At 43.1% G+C, this 23,985-nt stretch overlaps 1 protein-coding gene across 4 annotated transcripts in view; it reads left to right on the top strand.

Annotated features, from left to right (window-relative positions):
• GABPB1 (GA binding protein transcription factor subunit beta 1) overlaps positions 1 to 23,985 on the top strand; it is a 33,612-nt gene that overhangs the window by 3,732 nt on the left and 5,895 nt on the right. For 3 of the 4 annotated variants that reach the window (XM_053273148.1, XM_053273150.1, XM_053273151.1), the window contains exons 2-8: positions 8,601 to 8,708; positions 10,142 to 10,309; positions 10,692 to 10,886; positions 12,119 to 12,266; positions 13,006 to 13,119; positions 17,998 to 18,183; positions 20,418 to 20,533. In XM_053273148.1, coding sequence (XP_053129123.1) covers positions 8,601 to 8,708; positions 10,142 to 10,309; positions 10,692 to 10,886; positions 12,119 to 12,266; positions 13,006 to 13,119; positions 17,998 to 18,183; positions 20,418 to 20,533 — 1,035 coding nt within the window. The remainder of the gene's footprint in view (positions 1 to 8,600; positions 8,709 to 10,141; positions 10,310 to 10,691; positions 10,887 to 12,118; positions 12,267 to 13,005; positions 13,120 to 17,997; positions 18,184 to 20,417; positions 20,534 to 23,985) is intronic. The other variant, XM_053273149.1, reaches the window with a different exon arrangement.

Raw genomic sequence — 23,985 nt, 5'->3', positions numbered from 1 at the left:
TTTTCAATTGAAGCTGCTATCTGCTTTGATTGATAAGATGGAAGCAAAGCAATGCTTCTGCCCCTTACGACCAATATTTTCCGATGAGCTTGGACCAGCACAAGATCATACATAAGTAATTGTTATGAGTTCCATCAGTTGGCACCACTGAGACAAACAACTATAAAGGCTGCCTCACAAAGGAAGTGTGTTGGCAGTTTGGGTAGCACAGTTCTTGGTGAACATAACTCCAATCTGTTCTCAAATCAATACGTATACAGCCTAATGCTTTTCATGGACATTTCATACCCTAACTAAAAAATGATGCTAAAACAGATCAGAATCCATAGAGCTACTTTAGGCATGCTCAGGGCTTAAGCATACACCAGGATTTTTGAGTTGCTTTGAACAGCCCCATCCTCCCCTGCCTGATCACAAACTGCTTTTGAATATCCCTTCCTTTACAATAAAAATCTGCTATTTGGCATGAGGAGCTGTAGTTAAAGAAACAGAAATCTAAGTCTCCCCCCGCCCCTTATGTTTGGAACGAGTGTTGCTGTTCTTTAGATCCTGGCCCAGGTCTGCATGAAATAATGATGATTTCTCTGATGGAAAAGTGTTTGTTGTCATGAATGCTGTAGATAAGATACTCTGCATTAATATGATTAGGAATTGCATGATTAAGAATTGGAGTAGCGTGCGCTGTAGATGTAAAGGGGTCCATAATTTTGTCCGAACAGATTGGGCAAGATTGGCCCTTCCTTCCAACACAGGTTGGGGAAGAAGTGGGAATAGCTGTTCAACTGTTAGGACAGTCCCCGCCCTTTTCTCCTGCCCAAAGGTTGGAAGGAAGACTGAGGCTTGTTATGTTTGCCAGATGGTGATGCTACAGTCATCGGGAGCAAAAATGCGGAAACCTGTCTATAGTAATAGCAGGTTGAATGCTTCTAAAAGTGCCAGAATTAGAAAAACAGTCCTCTTTCTGAAAGATATACTAAACTTGATGTATTATTTTGAGCAATTGTACAAAAACTGGTTGGTTTCTAATACAAACAGGAATTTCAGTAGGAAAACTACAGAAAAAACTTGTATTGAGAATTAAACTGTTGCCTGTTTCATTCTTTGGAACAAATGACAGTTTTACCATTCTCTTGAATGGCTGTTTCATAACACTGCATATTTATATTGTCCAGTAGTAAGATTTTAGTGCCTTTGCTATAGACTGCAAACACTAAAATCTAAGGCACTATAGACTGTAGCTAAGTAATATGTCAAAAATACATTTGAAAATAAAATTAAAAAATCTAAAGGATCAGCCATATTGAAAGGTCTTAAATTCGTGTTGAAAGCACTGTTCTAGCTTTTCAGGAACTTTGTAGTGTCCAAGGTCTCAGAACTCTGAATTATGGCAGTGCAGTACTAGAAAATTCGCGAGAAGTATCCCAATTAACACCACTCTTGCACAAGAAAGTTTTGCTCATACTATGGGGGAAGGGTGATTTTTGCCAATTCTACTGCCCCTGGTGCCCCCCCCCATCCCTGACGCTTGGACTCCAACTGGAAATGATACAGACTATAGTAAGGATAATTGTTCAATCAGTTTTTAATGTTCTTTTTTGACTCTATGTACCATTACCTCCATGTACTATTTGTTTGGGGTTGGAATAGAAAGTTTGTGCTGAGGTTTTCTGAGGTCACATGTTATTGTTTTCAGTGTGTTCATAACTGATAAAAACAAATGCATATAAAATGTATATTCTTGTAGGACAACAGCAACAACCACATTTATTTGTTTATGTAGTTTAAATAGTTATATCCCTCCATTGTAATACTGCTTGGGGTGGCTCACAAAATTAGCAAAACAATACTTTGGGCAGTTCATTCTCTTCAAACTGACCTTACCACACCAGTGTTCCCTCTAACAGGGACTCCTAGAGTTGACTTCAACTCCCATAACCCTTAAGCAAAAGTCATGGCAGCTGGGGATTCTGGGAGTTGTATTCAACAACATCTGGGAATCCCTGTACCTCATATAATTATTGTGAGGATATAAAAGTGGGAGGAAGAATCACACATACATTACCCTCAGCTCCTGAGAAGAAGCGCAGGATATAAATTCCCAGGGGTTCTAAAACTTGGGTGCCAAGACTACAACTCCCATCATCCTCAGCTACAATGAGGATTTGGAGCCCAAGGAGGTCAGAGAAGCTTGCATGGTTATTGTTATCCTCACAACCACCCTATGAGGTAGGTTAGGCTGAGAGATAAGCAAGTGGCCCATTTTCTGTGCTGATCTTTGAATGTAAACGTTGACAAGGCATGAATATGTTGAAAGCATGCATATTTGGGTATTTGATAATGGAGTTGAGTGGCAGTCTGTGGCTGGTGAGAAATCCATGACAACACTGCATGCTGCTAATTGCATAAGGTTGCAAACTGAATGGATATATTAGAGATCAAGTCTGGGTGTTCAGTGCTTCATGAAATGGTCAGGTTTTAAAAAAACCAAACTTCACCATCCCAGCTATTGGCCGTAGATGTCCAGAGCTGACACAAGTCAACTGCACAGCTTGCCACCACCATGCAAGGTAGACTGTTTCACTGTCAAACTTCTCTAATAATTTGGAGCTGCTTCATAATATCTAGGCTAAAGCTGCTTTCTTGTGACGTCATCCCATTTATATCCCTCTCCCACAAAGGAGCCCAGAGAGGTGTACATAGTTACTCTAAACCAGGGATTCTCAAAGTTGGGTCCCTAGATGTTATTGGACTTCAACTCCCATAATCCCCAGCCAAAGGCCACTGGGACTGTGGATTATGGGAGTTGAAGTCCAATAACATCTGGGGGCCCAAGTTTGAGAAACCCTGCTCTAAACCCTCACAACAGCCTTGTGAGGTGGGTTAGGTCAGAGAGAGCCCTCTGCTTGTCAAAGCAGAGCACACCAGAGTGCTGGCTGAGTCAGAGGGCAGCTGCAGTGATGGGCCAAGTCCAATTCCACTGATGTAGCCAGTGACATAATCTAAGCACCAGCCTTGTAGGCCTAACAATTGCATGTGACTGACATCTGGACTAAATGTACTTGAGAAAGTCCCATGGACATTCTAAGGGCAAGTTAGGCATTGACTTTAGCCAGGCTGCAAGGCAATATATGTTTGCCCAAACTATTAAAGCAATTCTATTTATAAAATGATAATGAATTGTATACCACCGTACAAGGCAGACTGTCCCACTGTCAAACAGCTCTAAGAATTTGAATGTCATCATAATTTATTTTATTTTATTTTTACATTTTATATCCCACTCTTCCTCCAAGAAGCCCAGAGCAGTGTACTACATACTTAGGTTTCTCCTCACAACAACCACCCTGTGAAGTAGGTTAGGCTGAGAGAGAGTGACTGGCCTAGAGTCACCCAGCTAGTCTCATGGCTGAATGGGGATTTGAACTCAGGTCTCCCCGGTCCTAGTCCGGCACTCTAGCCACTACACCACGCTGAGGCTAAATCTGCTTCCCTTTTAATTTCCACCCCAATTGGTTATATTTTTACCTTCACAATAACCCTGTGAGGTAGATTTGCCTAGGAGAGAAGCAAGTGGCCCACAGTCATGCATTTCAGGGCCAATCAAAGATTGTGAATTCAGGTCTCCTGACATAACACAACACAAGCAGCACATAGAATATTGTGTAGTGTTTGTTTTACATTTCACAGTGTTGGGTTTACTTTTTTGTCTCTGTATGTGAGCTTTCAGACAAAGGAGGGAGTGTGTATGTCTTCATGGACTAGCTGTGTTAATGCTAACAACTCACTACATGGATGGGATGCTGTCAAAATTGTGGAGTCTGGACATGCTGAAGTCGATCAGAAATCAAATTAATAAAACAGATTCTTCAGTCTGCTTAGAAACTGAGGTTATCGTCCATTCATTCATTCGATTTCTATACCACCCTTCCAAAAAATGGCTCCGGGAGGTTTACACAGAGAAATAACAAATAAATAAGATGGACCCCTGCCTGCAAAGGGCTCTCAATCTAAAAAGAAACATAGGACACACACCAGCAACAGTCACTGGAAATACTGTGCTGGGGGTGGATAGAGCCAGTTACTCCCCCTGCTAAACAAAGAGAATCACCACGTTAAAAGGTGCCACTTTGCTAAGTTAGCAGAGGTTATCTTGTCTCAAATTCAGCTGCATCTTATGAAGTTACACCATATTTAATAAACTCTTCCTGGAGTTGCAAGCAAACACTTTTAAATCTCTAAAATGTTACTGAATATGCAATATTTAGAAAAACCTGCTAGCAAATCTTGGTTATGGATGTTCATATTGATTTGGGTTCAAATCGATTTGTACTCTAATCTAGCTGATTCGGGTGATCAGTGCTCACACTTACAGTGCTCACACTTCTAGTCTCCCATTCATATGCAACCAAGGCAGACCCTGCTGAGCTAAGGCAACAAGTCATGCTTGCTACCACAAGACCAGCTCTCCTCCCATGACAGTGCCAACTGCCATGTGCCAACTACACCCCCCTCCCACCTGCAAGGCAGTGTGGTACTACTCAGTTTATATTCTAGGATTTTTTTCAAAGTGTTCAGGCTCTTAGGTGTTTAATATCCTTTCCTCATAATGAATCCCTATGAGGATTCATTACACACCAAAGAGTCTAAACACCTCAAAAATCCCTAAAATATAAACTGAGTACCCAGTGGGTTCAGGAGTAGTTGGAGCATGAGATGCCACTAATTCCCCACCCCCACCTGCAAAGCAGTGGGGTCAAAATGAACCGAAGAAATGAAAGTGTGTAATGAAGACACAGAAGAATCTAAACACTTCAAAAATACCTTAAAAATAAATTGAGTACCCCAGTGTGTGTGTGTTGGGGGAGTGTAGTTGACACATAGTAGTTGACAGTTGGCACTGTCCAGTGATAGTCAAAATGAACAGAAGGAATGATGGTGTGCATTGAATCCTCATTGGGATTCATTATGAGGGAAAGTTATTATACACCAAAGAATCTGAACACTTGAAAAATGACCATACATTTGCTCTGTACCTCCACTTCTTCAAGGGTTAGAGCTTAGCTTTTTTTAAAAAACGAAGACAGCTGGAGATCTGTGTTAGGGTTAGGATATGGCCACGTTGAATCCCCATTATTTCCTATGGCAGAAATGTTCAAAATCAGTAAAAACTAAAATAATTCATTAAAAGTCAACCAAGTGTCCCACTGCCTTGAAATTAGGGTGGTAGGGTGTCCCAAAGGGGACAGCCCCCTCAACAAAATAGAGAATTGGGCATGGATGTTGCTCTCAGGCTGCCATGGACCTTAGCAGCATGAGAGCAAAGCACAGGCACAATCCCGCATTCTGCCTGCTTGGCATTGGGCCGAAGGGAAATTGCGGGCTAAAGTGTGCCTTTTGCAGCTTAAAACATTCCTTTGGAGGGGATGGAATTGGATTGGAAGAAAAGCACTTCCCTCAGTCTTTTTGCCCCTGCTAACTGGGCAAAGAGGCACCTTTTAACGTGGTGATTCTCTTTATTTAGCCGGGGGAGAGTAACTGGCCCTATCCACCCCCAGCACAGTACCCCTCCAGTGACTGTTGCTGGTGTCTATCTGATGTTTCTTTTTAGATTGTGAGCCCTTTGGGGACAGGGATCCATCTTATCTTATTTATTATTTCTCTTTGTAGACCTCCCTGAGCCATTTTTGGACCGGCGGTATAGAAATCGAATAAATAAAATAATAATTAATAAATAAGTAACGCTCCTCAAAGGACTAGCTACAACAGATTTAGACCCTTTCACTTGGGTGGGGTGTCATGGAAATTCAGGTCAAAGGATGTGCACTGTCTCCACGAATCTCCTGACTACAGTTTCAACCAGAACTCTTACATCAAAGATGGAGGTAAAAATGTTCCCCTTCCACTCTGCACTGCTCCTACCCACCCCTGAACCAGAGCAGTTTACTTGTTGATTGCAGTAAAGAAGGGGAGTGAAGATGTCCTCCATTCACTCCACCCCTGGAGTACTTTGCGGGCTTCCCATTTCTATTGGCTTCTTGGCTTCTTGATGTATTTTAGATGCCTAGGCATTTACTAGCTGATGGACTATCCTCCGGAAAAGCCTCATCCTTTGTTAGAGCACCAGCTTTGCATAAGGCTGGTTGTTGGTTCTGTTCTGGCATCTAGTCCTACTCAGTGGCCTTGAGTAGGATTGCTAGGAAAGAGCTCTGCCTTACGCCTTGGGAAAGTGGTAGACGGTCACACTAGGTCAGGATAACTAGGTTCTGAAGACCAATGGCAGCTTAAGAGCAGCCCTGCTGGATCAGGCCCAAGGAGGCCCATCTAGTCCAGCATCCTGTTTCACACTGTGGCCCACCAGATGTGACTGGGAGCCTACAGCAGGAGTTGAGGGCATGCCCTCTCTCCTGCTGTTACTCCCCTGCAACTGGTAGTCAGAGGCATCCTGCTTCATGAGTTCTTATGCGCTTGTTTCGGACAATAGCATAAAGGTAATGGTGGCTCGTAAAGGGCTTTTAAAAATGGTATTAAGACTGCTGTGTGTATTATGCCTTCTCTCATCCTTTTGTCACTGTGAATTCCTCTGTATAGGGAGAACTTTGCCTTGTTAAGTTCCAGTGTCATGCAGTCTGAAAGTGGCACCTAAGAATAATGCTCTATTTCGGCCTACTTGCAGGGATGCACATAGGCTTGGTTTAAGCGTACTGGTTATGTTTGCAGTGCTGTGCTGATCCAAGAGCAGAGCACTGCGTACTGGTTCTGTGCAACTACAACAGCCTGTCCTCGCTGCTAATGAAGGCAAAGAGGTCCCGTGGCTAGTAAGGATTGCGTCCTTATTGTAGTGATGATTCCCCCACCATTCCGAATGGGAGAAGCGTTGCTACAGCAATGACACAGTCCTTAGCTGCCACAGGGCCTCTCCACCTTTGCTAGCAGCGAGGACGATCTGTTGAGTTGCATAGAACCAGTGCGCACACCCTGCTCTTGGATCAGTGGGGTGCTGCATGGAACATACATAGGAAGCTGCCATATACTGAGTCAGACCATTGGTCTATCTAGCTCAGTATTGTTTTCACAGTCTGGCAGCGGCTCCTCCAAGGTTGCAGGCAGGAATCTCTCTCAGGCCTATCTTGGAGATGCTGCCATGGAGGGAACTTGGAACCTAGATGCTCTTCCCAGAGTGGTTCCATCCTTTAAGGGGAATATCTTCCAGTGCTCACACTTCTAATCTCCCATTCATAAGCAACCAGGGCAGACCCTGCTTAGCTAAGGGGACAAGTCATGCTTGCTACCACAAGAAGTCTGTACTAATGAGACTTGCTTTCATATATTCTGTTCAGAAGCAGATTCGAAGAAAGTACTGCTTTTTAACTCCTAAGAAGCAAAAGCAATCGTGATGCTAAGAGAACTTCATGCCTTAATAAATAACAAGTATAGAAACATGACTCATGCTTTAAAGTGGTTCACACAAATCGGGGGCAGGGGGAAGTTGGAGGGAACAGCCTCTAGCGAGTCCACCCCCCCCCAAAAAAACCCTAGCACATAAAACCCCAAATAATTATTAATATAAGGTCCATAATCAAAGTTGTCAAAAGTCATTTAAATTTAATTGGATAGTTGCTGGAAAATATAAGACTAACCAATTGCTATGTGTTGATACTGTATTGACATGGAATGATTTGATTCAGATTCAAACTTTATTACAGTCATAGACCAGCAAACAAGTAAAACATTGCGGAATGACTTGGTAAACTTGTTGTTCTCCACTAGATGGCTCCATAAACTTTACTGTCGATTTCCTTTAAAGGGGAGTGGGGAAACCTAGCTCCAATAAAGTTGATTTGGAATTTAAGTTATTCTGATTATTTACTAGCAATATCAGCAATTAGCTATGACCACTGTGGAACCAGAGCCAAGGAGTGAATTGCTAAGTACATTTAATGGTGGTCTGTTTGTTGATAGATAACCCACTCCCTCTCGAGTGACTGGAGTGGGTTACAGCTTAAAAACCACATACAAACAATACTAATCAGCAGTGGATACAAAAAAGTATATCTAGAATGTGCCCCCCAATCCCTGCCAGTTGTTGCAACTACTATCCTAATAATCCAACTCCAGCCCAGATGAAAAGATTTCCTTCTCTTTTGAAAATTGCTCATGGAAGTAGTCTCCAGGGGAAGGCAGTTCTTTGATTGTGGGAATACCTCACGATGGGTGGCTTCACACATAATGTGGCAAGGTGGCCTCCCGCTCGCCTTAAATAACGGCCACACTGATGGCGTGGGGTGGAACATGGTCACCACGATGAGCTATAGCATAAGGCCATGAGGTTCCTGCACAGGTGCAGAACCCATTTCTTATGGCTGGCAACAGATCACGATTCAGATCTTCCAGTTCCCGGCGGGCTCCCAGTTCTCCACCTCTTCCGTGTTGTCCAAACAAGCCAAGGTTGCGTAGTGGTGCCTCTTTTGTCCCACGTTTGCCTGATATTGGTAACCAACATTTGAAATTGGCAGGTAAAGGCTGGACTGGATATTTTCTCACTTCACGACTGTCAGATGTTGAGTTGACCTAATTATTTTTCATCTGATATGTTTTACTAGATGTCCCTGGTAGATTTGGGGAAGAAGCTTTTAGAAGCTGCACGAGCAGGGCAAGATGACGAAGTTCGCATTTTGATGGCAAATGGCGCACCTTTTACCACAGACTGGGTAATGAAAACGCCCTCCTTTTCACATTTAAAGAGATATTTTTGCATTTTGGGGTTTGCTTTTACACATCTCTGTTTTGATTTATTTTTCTGGGATAGCCATTTTGAGTCTCATTTGTAAAAAGTACATTTTTAGAACATCCAGATTGTGCATCAGGATCTGGTCGTGCTCAATATGCTCCTGGCTTCGCTTCTGCCAGGCATTGCTCACAAGTTTTTAAGGTTATCTTTTGCAATCATAAAGACTATGGCTGACATCCAGATTAACGAAGTGCTTATGCAGCAGTCAAAGCTACCATATTCACCTGAATTCAAGACTAGGTTTTTTCAAAGTACTTTGATTTTAGAACCTGGGGGGTTGTCTTAAAATCAGAGCCCTTTGTCTTTGGGGTAAATACAAGTAGAGCCTATATTGAATCTGTATTTTTAAGGGGGTCATCTTAAATTCAGAGTCATCTTCTATTTGGGTAAATACAGGTAGGTCACAGTTGCTCAGCTGCATGAAGTCATGGAGATTTTCAGAATTGTGCTCTTGCGCAAAAGTTTACCAGCACAACATACAAGGTGTTCCGCACAAGCTCCAGACTTCACACAACTTTGCGCTAGTACGACCTAATAGTCTGGATATTGGCATGTATAATTCTGATTCCTGAAATTCTGAATTCTACATCTCATGAACAGCTTCCATGCTTGTATAGTGTGAACGTGGATGTGTAGAATGCAGCTTATGACCAACCGTAAGGTCTTTAATTTTTGCCTGCACCTTTTGTTCATCCTTACCTATCAATTGGAGACACTGGCCAGGATGCTGCCCAACACTGCAGTTGCTCAAAGATATGGCTCTGATGAGCACAAGGCTGCTGCCTTAGCTAGTCACCTGAAGTCTGGGACTTAGGTTCTAGACTAGTTTTGTGCTGGTGCAAGCATTTTTGCACTTGCACTTGCATAATGAACGGAGTTGCACTAGCACAAGAACGTCGCATAGCTGTGCATTTTCACAAGTGCGCCATTAAAGCATGCCACAGGTTGCTAACTTGTTGCACGAGTGCAAAAATGCTTGCGACTAGCTAGCACAGCAGCCTTGTGCAGCACCCTGGCCAGTGACTCCAATTGATAGATAAGGTTGGGTACAGCTGCTAGGTAGGTTTGGAGCCCTCCAGCCCAGTGGCTGTTTAGCAGACACTCACTTCCTCCCCCTCCTACCTTGATTTTTACGCACACCCAGTCGGCAAAACGGGAGTGTGCATAGCTCCTGAACGTGGGTAGGATGCATCTCCTAACCAAGGACTCACTGTGTGAATTGCCCTTCTGCGTGGGAGGAGAAGAACATGCATGTGTTCTGTGTATTCTGGGTTAGAAGCAGAAAGAGGTAGAAGGAAAGGGAGGAAACGGAGTGATGGTTGTTAACTGTCCACTTTATACATCCTGTCGCAGTTGGGGACATCTCCGCTTCATTTAGCAGCACAGTATGGGCACTATTCAACCACTGAAGTGTTGCTTCGAGCAGGTGTGAGTCGGGATGCCAGGACCAAAGTGGACAGGACTCCACTGCATATGGCTGCTTCCGAAGGCCATGCAAGCATCGTAGAAGTTTTACTGAAGGTAATGATGTCTCCGTTTTGTGCAGACCGTATACGAGTGGAAATACTATTTGGGTGCCAGTTGACACTAGGGGGTTTCTTTTTCTGAAAAGCTGCTCTGGAGGGGTGAAGGAAGCAATGCATCATGGGGGAATGATCAGTCACACCCCCTTATGCATGTGCAAACTGCTTTGCCCTCGTGCGTAGGGGCTGTTCGGATTCTAACCCTAAAAACAGCGACATTTCAGATAGCTTTGGGAATTCTTTATTTGATTATGGCAGGTAGTGTGGTTTGTTGAAATGACAAATGCAAGGTAGCAAGAATGGAGATGGTTGCTTCACTGGCTGTTTTTGCAGTTCTCAAACCTGATGCGGACTTGATCCAGCTTGTGTTTCAATTGTAGCACGGTGCTGACGTAAACGCAAAGGACATGCTGAAGATGACGGCTCTTCATTGGGCGACAGAACACAATCATCAGGAGGTAGTGGAACTCTTAATAAAATATGGAGCAGACGTCCACACGCAAAGTAAATTTTGCAAAACGGCATTAGACATTGCTATAGACAATGGATATGAAGACCTCGCGGAAATATTGCAGGTAACTCCACACTCTCTTCCACAGAGCCTTTCCTGGAGCTCTGGAGCCTCGCCTTTCCTATGCTGTGTGCTTCACTGCCTGAAATGACAGGGGAGAGCTTGCTCGGGCTACCCCAAGCCCAGGCCACGCCCCCATGCGCGTGACGTCATGTGCAAAGGGTGTGTGTCCTCAAGCTCCAGAGAGCCTGGGCGAGCTCTCCCCTGTCCTTTCAGGCAGTACGCGCTTTCCGGAGCCCGGGCGTGGGCGGGGGGAGGTATCTCGGGGCTCTTCGGGAGCCTGAGCCACGCCCCTTGCACGTGATGTCACGCGCATAGGTCGCCTGTTGACAAGCCTAGCTGTGGGAAGAACTGTATCGATTGGTAACCACTGGGTTTTCTAATTAGCACGATATAGAAACATTAGACACCACCTTCTTCAATTTGTGCATGGAGAAGCGTTACTAAATCATACTTTTGTTTTTACTGGGATTCATCTGATTGAAGCAGTTGGTGATGAGAAGCCTGTTTTAAGGATTAATAATCAGTCTACGTTTATTGTGCGAGCAGGGATGGGATTGGTCTTTATGGCTGTATCAATATCTAGTGTAGCTTACAGTTAAAAAAAAAAAAAGTTACTGCCATCTCTGAGATAAATTGCGCTCCTATGCCTGTAACTAAGCAAAGGGATTGCAGCCTTGAATGAATTCCCGGCCTTTTTAGTTTTAGGGCTTTGTGAATTTATGTATTCGTGGGCACTTTCCTTAACTCATTAAGTACATTATTATTTGTGATTAAATAGACTTGGCTTGCTTAATTTAATTTTCATGTAGTACCCAAAGATAAAAAACTTGCAGAAACTCTAAATGGCTGATACCTGCTCTGTATATGGTAGGACATAGTAACTGACATACAGAGCAAGGATTCACCTCGAGGGTGTCGGAAATTGCTGCTCCCATGAACCAGAAAGTTCTGTTAGGCTGCTGTCTTGTTGCACGGACGCATCCTTGCGCTGTACGTCAGCCATTGTCTTTCCACCGAGTTCTTGTGCCCCTAGTCTTAGCTTTGTGCTTGTGGCCTTCTTCTCTAAGTCCCCTTTTAATATATCTGAGATTAAGTACTGTATATTTTTGCACTTCGTTTCCAAATGCTTTTTTTGTCTGCTGTGAAGATTACTGACACTTTTATGTCTTAAAATAATGTTTTTGTTATGGACACTGTGCAAATCACGTGCAGCTGTTGCCTTTTGTGTTGTAGATTGCAATGCAGAACCAAATCAACACAAACCCTGAAAGTCCCGACACTGTGACAATACATGCTGCAACACCGCAGTTCATCATTGGACCTGGCGGGGTGGTGAACCTAACAGGTCTAGTATCTTTCGCAAATACATCAAATGCAACAGGTATTTAGATGCATAGGAGTTGTAAATAACTTGAATTTCACCCTGTTAGGCCAAATGTTTGAGAAAATGTTGGTAAGGTTACAGCAGGCACATCATTTCTTTTGTTGCCTCTTTGATGCTCCCTGTTTTTGGAGTAACAGTTTAAATCATGGTAAATAATTACAGATTGCCCAGATGTTTGACTTTGAACTCTAATATTGGTTTGAAGACTGTCTCCCTGTCCAACAATTCCTCGCAGATGCAGGCAGCTCCAGTCAAATTATGGAGCTCCCCTGCCTGCAGATGCTTCTCCATTCATTTCAGTGGAGATTAGCGCTTCACCCCTGCAGCAAGATGTGTACATGGAGTAAAGTCTGCTATGGAAGTGAATGGGATGCCTGCTTGTACAGCAGCTGCTTGAGTGTGCAAGTTGGAGGAGCAAGTTGGAGGCTCTGGATTGGAAACCGGATGTCCTCCTCATTTGTTTATTTAAAATATTTATGTCCCACTCCTCCAGTACACTACTGTTTGAGTGGTTCACACAATTAATAAAATAGATACAATAGAAAACAATAAAAATTAATAGAAGTTAAAAGGCCAGGCTAAAACTACATTTAAAAATTACAAAATTAAAAGTTACAAGTTAATAGCTAAAACACCTACCACATATAAGCAGTGGAGAAAACACATTTTATTTGAAAGAAACATTTATCTCAGGTTCTGAAGTGGTTTGTGGGCTGACCTTGTTTTCTCTTGGTAGATGAAACAGGAGTATCTGCTGTCCAGTTTGGTAATTCCTCAACTTCAGTACTGGCGACTTTGGCTGCCTTAGCAGAAGCTTCAGCTCCCCTGTCCAATTCATCAGAAACACCAGGTGAGGGGGAAAATCACATTACTGTATTTACCTGAATCCAAGACTAGGTTTTTTCCAAGTTTTTTGACATTAGAAATCAGGAGGTCATCTTACATTCAGAGTCCTGCTACTCCTTTTGAGTAACTGTAGATATAACCTGTATTTAACCTCTACTTTTAAAGGGGGCCATCTTAAATTCAGAGTCAACTTCGATTCGGGTAAATACGTTATTTGCACGTGACTGTTTTTAGAAAATGGATACACATTAATTTTCAAAAAACAGAAGGATACAATGCAGTGCATATTTAATTTACAGTACAGTTTTGCGCATTCATGTGATATAAGCTAATGCCATAGTTTGTTACATACTTGGGGGTGATTCTTATGCTCACTAAGAGTGGAGCAGGGAGGCTCCAAAGAGCTTACCTTCCTTGTGAATGATCGAAGGATTGGTGGTTGGAGCATGCTCCCACGTGAGGAGCCCGGCTCCATGGAGCAGGGAGGAGGGACCCAGGGCCAGAACTTCTTGTTCCAGCCCCCGGAGATCTCACAATGCACTGTGTGAGTGCGCAGTGCGTTGTGGGGGTCCCCCCTCCCCGCACAATGGGTGGGTTCCTCTCAGTGCTTCAGCACACGGTCAGGTAAACAGAGTTAACGTAGCACTCGCTCCCTTAACCTCATTTAAAAGGTGGGCTCCCTGGGTGTATTTGCCGCTGGAAGCCGCTTGGCTCCCACTGGTTCTCATGGACAGCCAAGCCCGGGCTTAGCTGCTTGTGAGAACAGCCTTTTGATTTCTAGGTTCTGCATTTTGTTGAATCAGAGCCATACAGTCACCATGTGAAATCTCAGTGGCAAGGACTATAAAATCATGCATGGTTTGGAGGAATTGGAGAGAGAGAAATTCTTTTCCCTCTCACACAACACTAGAACCAGGGGTCACTCCATGAAATTGATTGCCGGGAGGTCTAGGACCAGCAAACGGAAGTACTTTTTCACACAACGCGTGATCCACTTGTGGAACTCTCTGCCACAGGACGTGGTGACTGCCAACAACCTGGATGGCTTTAAGAGGGGTTTGGATAACTTCATGGAGGAGAGGTCCATCAATGGCTACTAGTCAGAGGGCTGTGGGCCACCTCCAGTCTCAAAGGCAGGATGGCTCCGAGAACCAGTTGCAGGGGAGTAATGGCAGGAGAGAGGGCATGCCCTCAACTCCTGCCTGTGGCTTCCAGTGGCATCTGGTGAGCCACTGTGCGAAACAGGATGCTGGACTAGATGGGCCTTGGGCCTGATCCAACAGGGCTGTTCTTATGTTCTTAAGGACGTACTGGTACAGTGAGAGAGCAGCCTCACAGAACTTCCCAACTAACTGCAGCAGGGAACTGGCAACGGTTGATGCCCTCCTATTCCCCAGAAAGCCCCTCTGTGCCATCTGAAAAAAATGTCCCTGCAGTTTGTATAGCCCTTGGGGGGTTATTTTTGTACAGCACCGATGACTTTGTAGAGAAGGGGATGTCTCCAAATTTTCCACTTCCTATCTGTACCAGTGCAGTTATTTGGAAAGTTCTGTTCGGCTGCTCTCTTGCTTCACCAGTGCACCCTTGCTCTGTAGGGCAGCCAATGTTATCTTCAAAAATGCATTAGCCAAGCTTCCATTGCCAAATGAAGCCTAGCTGGAAATGGAGGAAAGTAGCTTTCATTTTCTATTTAGAGCACTAGTGATTAAACACCAGTCTCTATAGTTTCTTCTGAGACAAATGGGTGCTGGACCACCATGCCTTCTGAGTGTGATTGGTGAAGCTGTGCGACTGTATCTCACACAGTACACCTTTAGTCTCCTCGGGCAAACCCATAGGAAGGGTTCGGACCCATAAACAAGGTGAAAACAGGAGCTGCACTAGCTGCCAATAATGAATAGCATCAACAATGGCTCCCCGATAGAAGAATGGGAGAAGAACAAAACACCACCCGAAGAACTACTTAGAGAGACCACATCTTCTCAAATTGCCTTCATCTGTTTTTCAAAAGGGCATCAACATCTGCCTGCCTCATCTTAGGTTGTCCTCCTTGTGCATCCAGAGAGAGGTGGGCATCCTTTGCCCACTTGTCCAGTATGGCTGAACAAATGGAAGAAGTAACAGACTTGTGACACACTGGCTGCAGAGGTTATGAATATTTGGCCAGTTTACCTATGATAACAGACCCACCAGGGGCTTTCTTTAATGAAAAGTTGTGTTGATCAAGGCTTTCTGTCGGCAAGCCTGGCATTTGAAAAGAATGCAGTGAAGAGAGAGCCTTCAATGGGGCAGTCTGTTCTTTCATCATACAAATTGTCTGGGTAAAAGCTGATGTGCGGAGCTAATGACAGGCTTCTTACTAACCTCACTGTTCTTTCCCCTCCATTATGCTAATCAGAAACACAATTGACTTTGCTCTGGGCATACTCATACAGTTTGCTACTTTAGAATTTGGACATGTATACAGTTGTATTAAAGATACTGTGTTTATATGAATCCCAAACCTAGGTTCCCCTCCCCCCCAATTCTTTGATGTTAGAAATTGGGGTGTGTGTATCATCTTAAATTGAGAGTCCTGCTCCTTTCACGCAAATACAGATAAAAGCTGTATTTAACCTTTAGAGTTGTCTTCTCTTTGGGTAAATATGATACTAGTGGTGATTTGTGGCAGGGATGGGAAGAGTTAATAGTATGGAACTCTGATATTCTTGCAGTTCCTGTTATCAATGGATGTTTGTAGGATGGCTTTGATCTTTGCTTCTATTTTGCCATTTGATAAGTTGCCCTCTGAAACGACAGAGAATCCTGTGGCACCTTGAAGACAAGGCTGTTGTGAGGATAAACATAGCCATGAATACCACTCTGGGATGCTTGGAGGATGAGTGGGATATAAATGTAAATAAAGAATAAAATAAATTCAAGAGAAAAACACAAATCAATACATTTCACATAATTTGCAGTTTGATCCTCAATTGATCTTAATGGTGGTGATGATGAGACTAACGAGAGAAGGTGATAATTAAGGCCCAACCCATAATAGCTTTATATAGCTATTATGCCTGGAGTAAATAGGTTGTAGACTGTAGCTTTTATTTTTGAAACAAAGGTCTCCTGTGTGTTGGCATTCATCCATCATGGCATAATTTGCTCTGCTGGGCAAAATCCTGATAGGTTTACACATTTTTCTTATAATAATGACCTAAATGGGGAAGTCCTCAAAGGGCAATGATTGCAGCCATTGTTTTAGTAGCAATATAACTGTAAACATGGTTGCGATTAGTGGCAAAGATGAAAGCTGCTGAGTTGTATCTCTGTTGCATCTGATGTTTGGCCTTTCTGACATAAATCATGCGTTACAGTTCCAGATGATAAGCCTTCTGGTGTCTGTTCTGTTTTTTAAAAAACTTTACAAAGCTCCTGATTTTGATATAATATTTCTCCACTCTTGGTGCCTCTGCCATGTCCTTGTGTTTTATAGGCATTTCATCTTTTCCAACCTCAGAGGCAGTGTGGAGGCTGCCACACTGGAAGTTGAAAGGGCTAATAAATACCTAAAGACTAGGAGGGGAATGTTATTGCTGGATTTTAAGATGATTTTAAAGGTTAAATAAAATTTGAATTTCTTAGTATAATTGAGATTTGAGATATAATTAAACTAGGTAAAAAGTCTCTAAATTAGACAATTCAGCAAAAGCCTGCCTTGGTCTTAGATGAAATCTTAGTGCCATTGACAACAATGGCAGAATTTTTTTTTTAAAGTTTCAAGATTACCTCCTTAAACTCTTGGAATAACAGTTGTTTTTACACTTCTGTGTGTGTGTGTACATATTCATGTGTGCACACTAGTAAATACGGTACAGCTCAAGCATAGGCAAGATTCCTGGCTATCCCTACAAATTCCACCTCCCTACTCTAAGGTTTGCTTGGATGTATGAAGCTAGAACTCCTACAAATTAATGTTCCATCTCCTTCTGAACTGGCATTCTGGCTGCTGTTATAACAGACGGTTCAGATGGCACACAGAGCCATAGTTTCCGCCTGAAGTTCCCTAGCTTCAGGAGCACATGCTCCCTCTTCTCCTGTCCACATGATCCTTGGAAGAATTTTACTTCCGATTTTGGTTAGAAACAAACCAAGGTTTGCAGTTAGTGACATATCTTAGTTCAAGCCAGCTGGTTGGAATAAACCAAATTCAAAAAGTCAGACATCACAACTAACCTTGGTTTGTTTCTAATCTCAGTTGGAAGTGGAATTCCTCCAAGGCTTGCACGGTGGGGGTGGGGGTAGAGGGGAGTATCTCAAGGACATCACACAGAACTAGGTTTTAACCATGATTCTGTGTGATGTCTGATCTGCAGACTTCCTTTCCAGGGGAAGAAGGAAGAGAAGAGTTAATTGTGTTCCATTTGCAATATCTTGGACTACGTGTGTACCAAATTCCAACTTTCTATTTATTGTGATACCACTGAGGAATGAGCTAAACAATTTGATAGCCCATCAGTTAGTCAATAGAGCTAAAATTTGCCTTATTTTAGGCATTTTCATGAAAGCTAGGAATAAACATATTGCTTGTAACAGTCACACCAGACACTAGAATGTAAAAAAAGGTTTTGAGGTTTTGTTTTCTCCCCTGAACTATTATTGTAACCTTTTCCACATTTTGGTAGTGTAGTTAAGGACTCAAAAGTTGGGTATGTCTTGCACTGAGTTCTGCTGTGATCAGGACAGTAATCACAGTGCAAATTATTTTACTTGTAGGAAAACTAATGGGATTTGAGTTTCGAAAGTCCTGGATGCCTCCTTTCTAAAAGCAGGCATGTTGATCATCAAAATCCTGATTGCTTTGTATGTATGGTTTTTTTTTGGTTTGTTTTTTTAACAGTTGTGGCTACAGAAGAAGTTGTGACTGCAGAATCTGTGGATGGTGCAATTCAGCAAGTTGTCAGCTCTGGCGGTCAGCAGGTTATTACCATAGTAACAGACGGCATTCAGCTTGGAAACCTCCATTCCATTCCTACTAGTGGAATGGGCCAGCCTATTATTGTGACCATGCCAGATGGACAGCAAGGTGAGTTGGAAAAGTAGTGAAAAGAGAACTTCAAATCCTCCTTGGGGGAAAAAAGCATATAAACATGTGAGGGCTACATCTGACCCAGTAGTTGAGTTGCCACAGCCCCCCATCGTGTTTTGAAAAAAAAAGAGACCATTACAGGGGGCAACTATCAAGTATCTTAATGCCCAATCATCAAAGCAGGAGTTCTACGAAATACAGTTATATTTTGAGCATGTGGAACTAGTGAACAAAACTAGGGCTTGTTATCCTGCTGTAACCACCTCATGGGGTGACTCAAAGATCAAAGTGGATTGTAAGAGAGTTAACAAACCCTGGCAAGATCAGAGACTCTTTATCCTATCAAAAAACTTATCAAAGAGTATCACAGCTGACCGTTAGACCACTTGTTTTTTTCCGTCTGGCTGAGCAAATACTGTATATTGTAGTATGCTCACAATTTATGCTATAGACTACACCAGGGCTTCTCAACCTTTTAAAAAAACAAATGTACCTCTTCTATGTCTAGCTAAGATTACCCCTGCTAACTTGGCAAAGAGGCACCTTTTAACGTGGTGATTCTCTTTATTTAGCAGGGGGAGAGTAACTGGCCCTCTCCACCCCCAGCACAGCACCCCTCCAGTGACTGTTGCTGGTGCCTATCTGATGTTTCTTTTTAGATTGTGAGCCCTTTGGGGACCGGGTTCCATCTTATTTGTTTATTATTTCTCTGTGTAAACCGCCCTGAGCCATTTTTGGAAGGGCGGTATAGAAATCGAATGAATGAAGGTACCTCATTCATACAAACACACATACACATATAAATGTGTGTGTGTGTGTGGGGGGGTGTACCTTAGCTGAAGACACACACACACACACACACACACACACACACACACACACACACACACTCTATGCTGTGGCTTCCTTTTCCCATGCACAGGAGCCTGTTGGGCTTTGCTGGGCCCTGTCTTTCCCTTGTCCTCCTCTCCTTGTGACTGGCTGGCTAGGTACTCAAGCTCAGCCCACCCCTCACTTAGCCTGACTGACAAGCTCAGTAGCAAGGGAAACTGGCTGATGCACAGCAAGGGGGGGATGCTGCCTGACACTCCTCCCCCTCCCAAAGAAGACTAGATAAATCCTGGCCAGATAAACCCTTTGATCAGGAGCTGAGAGCACAGCGTGCTGGTGTGTCAGAGGGCTCCACGTACTCCTTGTGAGGATTCAGAATACCCCTAGGGGTTCATGTACCCCGGCTGAAAATCTCTGGACTATAGGGTGATTATCTGCCCATGGAGAGAGCTCTGTATAATTGGCTGGCGTAACTTCCAAACTTCTTTTCTATACCCTGCACGTGAGTAGAGGCATCAGGCTAGCCAGGATTAAGAGAGTGAGGTGTTGGAGGGTGTGCCTTTGCCCCTCGTGCATGTGAATTTTCCTGCTCATTCACTGAGGTCACCACCTGAGTCCCTGCTCCCCACCTTCTTCTGCTCCCCACCTTCTTCTGCAGTGACTGCTAGGTCAGGGCCTTCCCTATAGAATACCCAGCTCCGAGACATTATCTGGCACCTCTCCTCCTGTCTTCTAGGCAGCACAGTAAAATCATTTTGTGCTCTTGAGCTCTTAGCGAGTAAACTACACCGAGGCTGTTTTCACAACCCAAAACAGGATTGAAGGGGAGTGCCCAGCCAGGCTAGGAGAACTGTGCGCACTCCTGATGGGCAGCCGTTGCAACGATCAAGTGGGGAGGAGGGGAGAGTGATCACTTGGGAGCTGTGAAGGATAGGCACAACCAACCCACATTCTGTCCCCAGCATTTTTTCGAGGGAGGATGAAAAGCCCTCCTACCCAGCTCCTGGCGCCCACACGGTCACTCTCCCCTCCTCCTACCTTGATCTTTGCAAACACACAACTGCCAATCAGGAGAGCGTCTGGCCGCCCTACCCTGGCTGGGCTCTCTTCTGACCCTGTTTTGCGTTGTGAGAACAACCCTGCTGTCTTTTCGACATATGCCATCTGCTTATCTTGCTCCTGCTGAGTCATTCAGTGCCTTGTCAGTTTTTTGGATGGATTTATATAGATTGTTGTTTGACATTGTTTTGGATTTCAAGCCACTTTGAAGACACTGCAGTGAAAAGGCATGACATCCATGGGCCCAATAACTGTCTTCCTTACCTGTCACTTGTGTGTTTTCTGTTGCTTTGAGGCCGTACAATCTTCATATTTTTGATACAAACTTATTTTACTTGAAGTACTTACAGTACCGGCAACAGACATTGCTGAAGAAACGGTCATCAGTGAAGAGCCACCCGTCAAGAGGCAGTGCATTGAGATAGTTGAAAATCGGGTGGAGTCGGCAGAAATAGAAGTAAGGCATCTGTTAGCTGAGGTGTTCTATTCCAATTTTATAAACTGAATATTTGTTTCTCTCTCTTTCCCCCCTTATAGTTATTTTTTCTTACTGCCAAGAATTTATAACTGCATTGTATGTTTTCCTCTGAAACATTTAATATAAATGTTGACTTTGAATCACATGTGGTTTGCTAGAAATTGAATCTCACCATTCTGCTGTAATGAGCCAATATTTGGTGTTAATGAAGACTCTAGCAGATAATATTTTATTTTGGTGGAAAAACTTACTTGATTATTGTTTGCCCAGAGGTAAAATGTTTTAATGCATACTATATTAATGTTTTGGTACAAGTATGTGATAGACTGTGTCAAATTAGGTTTGCTATATTACCTGAAGGCATTTTTGAACCCATACATACTCTTCTATCAGCAGCCTTACCTTCATTTTCATTCTTATTTTGATCAAAAGGCTACCCACCCCACAACTGCAGGCGTATTAAGCTGTACTTTCGAGTTTCTGTAACGCAGAGATTCTCAAACTTCGGTCCCCAGCGGTTGTTGGACTGCAACTCCCATCATCCCCAACCACAATGGCTGATGGGAATTGTAGTCCAATGACAGCTGGAGACCCACTTTGAGAACCCCTGCTGTAGTGTAATGAACACCATTGTGTGTCTTACACATTCTGAAAGGCTACATTTTGCTGACACAGTAAATGTTTCACTCACATCTTCAATTATTTCTCCTCTTAATATGGTGGTAGATAAAGTATCTTCATCCTATGAATTTTAGTGCAGGAGTTGCTTGCCTGACTTCCTATTTGGTTGTTGGGGCAAAAATGTTACAATAAAAAGAAAGATTATGTTTACGCATCAAATATCAGCCTGAACTTTGTTTACTTTTGAAAAACAAGCTTCTCAGTCCAAATGCATAATGGTCATTTATAGTCAGAATACAGTAAGAAGGATTAGTTGGATATCAAAAATACAGCTGCCCTTAAAAACATGGCTTAAATTTCATTTGAAACTTGCATTTTAAATACTCTATGAGGATAGAGTATTCCTAGACTTGGACAAGGGCAGAGTAGTCCCCTGCTTGCTCGGTGCTCAAAACTGCCAAGTTCCTGCCTTATTAAATTCTCTAAATCACCGTATATGCTACTTTTGCTTATGAAAATTTTCTAAAGCAACGTATGTGTTGCAGGCAGTGTATAAATAATAGCTGCTGCTAAATGCACCTAAAAGCAGCATAAATATCTGACAATGAAACAGGACACACGATTTGAGTCAAAAAGCCACAAGAAGGACGTTAATTCACCTAAGACCAACATAAATATTGCACCAGCTGTGTGATTTGAGTAAGAAAGCAGCAAGGAGGATAGGAATACACTTAAAACCAGCATAAATATCTCACAGTGAAGCAGGATACATGATTTGAGTCAGGAAGCGACATTTATTTGTTACAATTTTATCCCACTTTTCCTCCGAGAAGCCCAGAGTACGTGCTTGTATTTCTCCTCACAACAACCCTGTGAGGTAGGTTAGGCTGAGAGAGAAGTGACTGGCCTAGAGACACGCAGTATATACACTGGTATTGTGTATATATGAATACATCAAATATATCAAATGTATCCTGCTTCACTGTGAGATATTTATGCTGGTTTTAGGTGTACTTAGAAGCTGCTATTGTTTTTATGCTGCCCTCAGTGTACATGGCACTTTATAGAGGGAGGGTTCGGATAATTGCAAGAACATAAAACAGAGGCTCCCATGGAGTGCTGGCTCTCAGAGCGAACCACAAGTTCAGCTCATTTCGTGACGTATGAGCCCGCTAATAATAGGTGGAGAATGTCGGGTTCCTTCTGCCACCCAACTTCAGATCGCAGTTACAAACGCTGGGGAAATGTCAGAGGGTGGAGGGAATCAAACATTCTCTTCCGGACACTGGCAAATTCACACGTCACAAAATGAGCTGAACTTGCAGCTTTTGCCGGGAGCGTGCACTCCTTGGGAATCTTTGGTTCCCTCTGATGCACATTCCGTCCAAGTTTCCATAAGCAAAAGACAGGAGGGTGGAACTTGCATTCTGTATCTTGACGGTGGGAAGGATGATGCGGGGAGGGGAAGATGAGGCAAGGGAGACCAGAGATGATGGGGAGCTCATGCAGTTTCATTTAAATGGGGGGATGAGGACTAAGAGGTTAAGCCAAACGTTTGCCCGAGAAGGTGGGTTTTGAGGAGGGATTTGAAGGAAGAGAGAGAGGTGGCACCACCTGTTTGCTCAGGGTGGACTTTCCAGGCAAAAAAGAATGGAGAGAGTTGTTTAAGAGCAGGAGACCACCAGACCATCAGCAGTGTGGTCTGACAAGCAGTGATTTGGCACCCAAGTTGTTACAGTTCTTCGTTTTAGGGCACAATTCAACCTGCAGATGTGAAAGTTGTCAGGAACAGAAAAGGAGGGTGGGAAGGAAAGAGAAACCCTATGCATCCACAGCACTGGAAAACCACCTTAGGAAGGATTTCTAAAACTGTGGAGTAATCTGCTACTTAGGTTGCAATCCTAAACATACTTAGAGGAAAATCTTGTTACAGTCAGTCAGGCTTGCTTCCAAATAATTGTGGTTAGGGTCATGTAAGAAGAATAAAAGTGGATGTTTATTAGAGGAAAAGAAAAAGGGTTTTCATACTGGATTTGCTTTTGTGGTTTTTGTTTTGCATCTCATTTCAAGAAAACAGTATTTATAGCTGAGCATCCTCAGTGCCTTTTATTTAGTAGTATCTAGTGATTAAAGTGGAAACCATGGCTGAAATGAGCTTATTTATAAAAGCATGGAGTACTCTCTTCTTTGAATATTAAAAGAAGCATTTGCTTGGGTAAGGATCAGAACAAATCCACTTCCTAGGCAATTATTTTTAATAAAGTGGAAATGCTGCCTTTTGCGTCATATAAGATGGTGCACCGTCTTGTGAGTTGGCCATTTGGATTCACCAAAAATTGAATCCAAGCTATTTCATAGGACAGAGGAAATGGTCTCTTGCTTTGAACTGAAGCCTCCCCCCCCCCACCCGCCCTTCAAACTATGCAGCTATCTCTGTCATCAAATAGAAATAGAGCAGTTGGGTTGGGCCAGCAGATGACTTGCTGAACGACTGGTTTCTATTTTATTATGCAACGTACAAAATACAAACCGAAGATTCTTCTAAACAGCATACAAATAACTAAAAAGCATTTTTTTAAAAAAACCACTCTTCAGTAAAGCACGCTGTACTGTAGACAGGGCTCAAGATGTGACAGTGAAATATATATTTATATTTTATATTTTACACACACACACACGTACACATATACATATACATACATACACACACCAAAAAGCCATAAAGACCTAGGTAGGGCAGAAGGCAAGGGTTGTTGTTAATGTTGCTGCACATCCCAAAAGTTGTTTTAAAAATGTTCACTCTTCTTCAG

The sequence above is a fragment of the Hemicordylus capensis genome, chromosome 10 (genome assembly GCF_027244095.1).
Source record: "Hemicordylus capensis ecotype Gifberg chromosome 10, rHemCap1.1.pri, whole genome shotgun sequence".
NCBI lineage: Eukaryota > Metazoa > Chordata > Lepidosauria > Squamata > Cordylidae > Hemicordylus > Hemicordylus capensis.
Note: the sequence above shows the minus strand (reverse complement) of the source record. Positions and strands in the feature narration are given on the sequence as shown.